Raw genomic sequence first — 6,506 nt, forward strand, 5'->3', positions numbered from 1 at the left:
CCCGAGTTCCAAAGAATAAATTTAATCAGAGAAATGAGAAAATGCAGAAGCTAAGGAAAATAGTCAAGCAAGACAAAATAATAAGAGTTCAGCCATTAAACAAAGCCAAGGACCTTTAGTTCCTCCTCAAGGGCTATAGATAATATTCTGCGCCATGTCCTTTGAGCTGTTTTGCAGGTACGGAAACCCCACAGGTGGAAGGAGTTAACTGGATGCTGCCCAGTTACCTCACCACCAGCCAATCAGAAGAATGTCCACAAGGGACTTCCCTGGTGGTCCAGTGGTTAGGACTCTGCGCTTCAACTACAGGGGGCCCGGGTTCGATCCCTGACTGGGGAACTAAGATCCCACAAGTCGCATGATGCAGCCGGAAAAAAAAAAAAAAAAAAAGAATAAAAGAAAAATGTCCAACAGCTGATAACGCACCCCACAGCCTCCCTCCCTCACCCTGTCTTTAAAAACCTTTCCTGGGCTTCCCTGGTGGTGCAGTGGTTGGGAGTCCGCCTGCCGATGCAGGGGACGCAGGTTCGTGCCCCGGTCCGGGAGGATCCCACACGCCGCGGAGCGGCTGGGCCCGTGAGCCACGGTGAGAGGCCTGCGTACAGAAAAAAAAAAAAAAAAAAAAAAGAGGTAGGGGGTGGGTGGGACTGACCTAACTCTGGGCCGTTTCTACCACCCTTCCTCTGATCCTCGTTAGTTTAAGTCTTTCCCTTTTATGTCCACAGCCCTTCCGAAATCTACAGCTTAGCAACCTCTACTGACCCATTTGCACATCCGAAGATGATTCAGTAACTGATTCATGTTCTGGCCTTCATTAATGAGCACAGTCTATCTATGGAGCGACCCCCCCCAAGAGCTTAGACCTCACACCACTTGGGCCGAACACTGAGTGCCTTCATCTTACGAGACAGTTCTTTCTCAACATGTTTTCTGTCAGCATTTCCAATGTTCCACGTATTCCTCTCCCTCTCCTGGATCATTCACTCATGCCATTCCTTCTCTGACTTTCACATATTTATCCCTCACTGGGCATCCAGACTTCCTGTCAATCTGAAGTACTCAAGCACCTTTTTTGATGTTGTTCTCAATAGGTTATTTACTATGAACTGAAGAAAAAAAAGATGGAGTTTGAGCCTAATGACTGTAATTCATTTAGTTACCTGCTCAAAAGTTTAGTGAGAGTTGGGCTCATTCACTTGTACTCAATACACATCACACAAATACATCTGCCTCAACAATACAATACCGACGATCAAAGTCTTTCTTGACACTTCCCTCTCCTGCTTTATTTCCCACAAATAACCATTATTATCAATCCAGTGTGCATTTTTCCAGCCCTTTTTCTCTCTGTACATTTGAATCCCTTATCAAAATAAGCTACACGCGAATGTCTAGTAGGTACCCAGTTACAACTGGTTGGGTGAATGAACATGTGGATGTATGTGTGTGCGTGTATACAAATAAACTGCTTTGCACATGGGATTGTGAATGTGTTTTGATATAAGTCACGTTGCCTTATACATGTTATTTGGCAGCTTTCTTTTTTTACTTAACAGCATACCTTGGGAATATTTCCACCGTACCACATATTGCTCTATTTTATTAAACAATACTACTGCATAGCATAGTATGTTATAGATATTTATTTGTCCATTACTATACTGATGGGTATTTACGTATTTCCTATATTTTGCCATTTATAAACAATGCTATCACATAAATCCTGACAGAATTTTCTGCCTACATGTACATATATTTCTATGGAATTGTTTCTTTGAAGTGAATTGTTGAGTAACATGTTATGTGCATTTTTAATAAACGTTGCCAAATGGCCTTCCACAAAGACTGAGCTTACATTCCAGCTGTGTGGGAGAGTCTGTATTTCCCCACATGCTCAACAGTGCCGGATATTATTGATTCTTTTAATTTTGCCAATCTGATGGGTGAAATGGTGTTTTATTTTAAAAAATTCACATTTCACTGAACTTTAGTTAGATTAAGCATTTTTCATCATGTTTATTGGCCTTCTTTACTGCAAATCTATCCTGTAGACATTTCTAATTCTTTTTCTCCTAGTTTAGAGGAAGAGATCCCCCTCTCTTGGTGCCCCAGAATTAATTTCCTCAGGCTTCCCTTGTTTCTCAATTAACTTCTCTCTTTAGCATCTTCAATTTTCCTGTCTTCACAGATTTACTCCTCTTGGCTTTCAAACATAATCAGATACAATTATCTTGGGATAAAAGACTTTATTCAACTGTATCGTTCCCTTGAACTCCTGCCTTGTTCTCTCCACCCCTGTGCTCGACAGATGAACGCTTCACATCTGCTCCTCTAATCAATGATACCAGTGAGTTCACTCAGTCCTAATTTGGTTGACCTTGTTACGTCCTTTTAAATCCCATTGCCATCTCTCTCTTTTTTAAAAAAATTTATCTTATTTGGTTGCGCGGGGTCTTAGTTGCGGCAGGCAGGTTACTTTAGTTGCAGCAGGCAGGCTCCTTAGTTGCAGCAGGCAGGCTCCTTAGTTGTGGCAGGCGGGCTCCTTAGTTGCAGCTCACGGGCTCCTTAGTTGTGGCTAGCTGGCTCCTTAGTTGTGGCAGGTGGGCTCCTTTAGTTGCGGCTCGTGGGCTTCTTAGTTGCAGCTAGCTGGCTCCTTTGTTGTGGCAGGCGGGCTCCTTTAGTTGTGGCTCATGGGCTCCTTAGTTGTGGCATGCGAACTCTTAGTTGCAGCATGCATGTGGGATCTAGTTCCCTGACCAGGGATCGAACCCGGGCTCCCTGCATTGGAAGCGCGGAGTCTTATCTGCTGCGCCACCAGGGACGTCCCCGCCATCTCTTTTTGGTCAGCATCTTCTCTTAGCTGCCAAGACACCTTCCCATTTTTCTTCTTACCGCTAGAATTACCTTCTTTCTTTCTCAAGCATTTTTTCGTCTTTGCCAAAAAGCATGAATTTTTAGCCTTTCCTGTTTTGGGACCTTTGTGCTTTGCCTTCACCTGTTACTTTGGAGATCTTACCCATTCCCAAAATTTTAACTGTTATCTCCATGTAAATAACTCTCAAATCACTATCACTAATCCTGATGTCTCATTAAAAACCCAGTCTTTCACTTGTGCTTTTCCCCTTGAATTGGACCACTGTAACTTCAAGATCAGAGCACTAAATTACACTTATTATTCCCCTCTCTCCCAAACCAATCGTTGTGATTTTACCGATTTTTATAGGTAACAAGAGAAAGAAAGTATTATTTTCTAAGTAGCAGAATTCTCCCTCAGTAGACATTTATTTTGTCTACTAGATACTTTGATGAGTCCCTTCTGGTGAAGGGGGCTAGGTGAGAGGGTAACATCTGAAAGGATTAAGCTTACATGAAAAGTGGTGGTCATGAAATTAATTTCCAAATGGGGCTGATCTGCTATTACACTTTTGTTTGCTGGATATTCTCTTCAAGAGCTGAGTTGTTTGGGACAATTCAGGATGGAACAACTCAGGATGGGAGCGGCTGTGGAAAGAAAGAGAAGGGAAAAGGCAGCTAGCATCCAGAATGGAAATTTGGCAAAAGAACAGACGTGTTTAGGAAGGATTTTATGAAGCTTTCCACTTGGTATAGGATGACAGATTGACAATACTTTTCCTTCAGCACCCTAAAGATGTCACTCTGCTGTCTTCTCACTTGTACTATTTTCATCAAGAAATTTTTTGTCTTCCTTACTTTGTTCCACTGTATAAAATATGTCTTTATTGTCTGGCTGCTTTTAAGATCTTCTCTCTAACAATAGTTTTAAGCAATTTGATTGTGGTATTCTTTGGTGTGTGTGTGTGTGTGTGTGTGTGTGTGTGTGTGTTTCTTGTCCTTGGTTTTGTCAGACTTCTTGGATGTTTGGATTTAGAATTTTTCTTGGATTTTTGGATTTAGAATTTTATCGAATTTGGAAATTTTTCAGTCATGACTTCTTCTAATTTTTTTCTTTCTTCTCATCTCTTTCCTCTTCTTCTGGGACCCCAGTTACAAGTATATTAGGCCACTTGAAGTTGTCCTATAACTCTGGATGGTCTATTTACTTTTCAAAAACTCTATTTCATCTCAGCTTGTTTTTAATGCTTTACCTTCAAGTTCATTAATATTTTCTTCTGCATTGTCTAATCTGCCATCAATCTCAGACAATGTATTTTTTTCATCTCAGACATTATAGTTTTCCTCTCTAGAAGTTTGATTTGAGGCTTTAAAAAATATTTTCTATGTCTCTACTTAACATGTTCAATCTTTTCTCTAGCGTCTTGGACATATGGGACACAGTTATAATAACCATTTTTACATCTTTATCTTCTAATTCTAGTATCTGTGTCAGTTCTGGGTTAGTTTTGATTAATTCATTTTTTTCTCATTACGAATTGTATTTTTCTGCTTCTTTTCATGCCTGGTAATTTTTTTATTGCATGCTGCACATTGAATTTTACTTTTGTGTTGTAATTTTTATATTTCTATACATATTCTTGAGCTCTGTTTTAGAGCTCTGTTTTAGAAGTTACTGGGACGCAATCTGATTTTTTTTATTGTCTGGCTTTAAATATTTGTTTGGTGGGTCCAGAGCAGCATGTAGTCTAGGGTTAATTATTTTCCACTCCTAAGTCAAAACACTTATAAGTTCTCTACCCAATGTCGCATGAATTTTAAGTTTTTTTAGTCTGGCTGGTGAGTATATACAATATTCCTGGCCCTAAGTGAAATTCAGGTCCTGATTTTTTTAATCCTTTTGGGTAGTTATTTTCCCAGTTTCAGATAGTTTCCTCACATCTATGCTCTGATCAGTGCTCTGCTAAATACAAGAGGTGGACCCTCTGAAGAGGGTCTAATTTTTTTAAAATTGGATGTCAGCTATTTGAATTTTATGTTGCTACATTCTGGGATATTTGTACCTCTTTAAAAAATTCTGTACTTTGTTTTGTGACACAGTTAAATTCTATGGAAACAATTTGATATTTCCTAGTCTTGCTTTGAAGCTTTGTAAGTTGTGTCTAGAATAGCCTTTAGTCTAAAGTTAACTTGCCTCCACTACTGAGGCAATACTCTTCTGAGAATTCTACTCAATGCTCTCAACTCTTGCTGGTGGAAACATCATCTATTTCAAGCCCTATGTGAGCTCTGGGATGGTTCTGCCTGATCATTTCCAGTGGCATTTCCCTACCTGAAAGTATTTTCCTTATATGCGTGTACTTATCAGAACAGCCAAGGAATCACTAAGAGCCTCTGCAGATTCTAGGGCTCTTTTTCTTTGCAGCTTTCCTCTCACTGCCCTGGAATTTTAGCCACTTTGGCCTTTTTAAACTCCGAACTTGAGTCTTCTCAACTCAGAGAGACAGACAGGTTCTATTTTTCACCACTGCTACCTGAAATACTTCTCAAGAGAGTAAGCTGGGGCCATCATAGGGTCGCCTCATTTGTTTCACTTCTCTCAGGGATCCTTGTCTTGTGCCACCTGTTGTCCAATTTCTAAAAACTATTATTTCATATATTTTGTATATTTAGTTGTTTTGAGTTGGAGGATAAATCCAATCCCTGTTACTTTATCATAAATTCCCTCCATACATTGATATTTAAGCTTTAGGGAATTTTACTATAACCGATCTTCTTGCATTATTTTCCACTCCCCCTAAACTAATCTTTCTCTGTTCTTCACTTATGTCCTGTACCTTTAGTCTCTGTACCTTTGCTTAATCCATTCCTCCTTTCCTGATTTTTGCTCTCTCATCTTTCTCAGCCTAAAACTCTATGCCAAACTCAGAGTCTGTCTCTTACATGAAAGTTACACTGATCATCGTAACTAGAAGTAATCTCTTTCTTGACCAAAGTTTGTTTTTTTTTAAATTAATTAATTAATTTATTTTTGGCTGCATTGCATCTTTGTTGCTGCTCTGGGGGCTTTCTCTAGCTGTGGCGAGCGGGGTCTACTCTTCATTGTGGTGCACGGGCTCTAGAGCGCAGGCTCAGTAGTTGTGGCGCACGGGCCTAGCCGCTCCGCGGCACGTGGGATCTTCCTGGACCAGGGCTCAAACCCGTGTCCCCTGCATTGGCAGGCGGACTCTCAACCACTGTGCCACCAGGGAAGTCCATGGACCAAAGGTTTTGGGATCATCCTGCTTGGGTTTTGCCAAGCTTCTTGGTCTGTAGGTTGATATTATTTTTCAAATCTGAACATTTTGGCTATAATTTTGAAAACTGTTTTTTTCTGCCACCTCATCTCTTCTCTGTGTCAAAGATCCCAGTTGTGTTAGGCTGCTTGATATTGTTCAAGAGGTTTTGCTAAGACTTTTTCCTTTTTGCTTTTGTTCAGCCTTCTGCTACTCCCTTCTTTTTTTTTTTTTTGACCGTTTCTATTGTCCTGGTTTTATGTGTACTTTTCTCCTATGGTATCTGATCTAATGTTAAGCTTATGCAGGAACTGTTTCATTTCATATATTTTATGTGTCTGTTCTAAAAGTTCTATTTAATTCTTTTTAAATGTCTCT

The 6,506-nt window shown here is 40.1% G+C and overlaps 1 protein-coding gene across 1 annotated transcript in view; it reads left to right on the top strand.

Annotated features, from left to right (window-relative positions):
- LOC114486374 (transient receptor potential cation channel subfamily V member 6-like) overlaps window positions 1-761 on the top strand; it is a 52,792-nt gene extending 52,031 nt beyond the window's left edge. The window contains 1 exon segment of the mRNA XM_055084702.1: window positions 726-761. Within this exon segment, the coding sequence (XP_054940677.1) occupies window positions 726-761 (36 nt within the window).
- Window positions 762-6,506: the final 5,745 nt, after the last annotated feature.

Source organism: Physeter macrocephalus, chromosome 5 (genome assembly GCF_002837175.3).
Source record: "Physeter macrocephalus isolate SW-GA chromosome 5, ASM283717v5, whole genome shotgun sequence".
NCBI lineage: Eukaryota > Metazoa > Chordata > Mammalia > Artiodactyla > Physeteridae > Physeter > Physeter macrocephalus.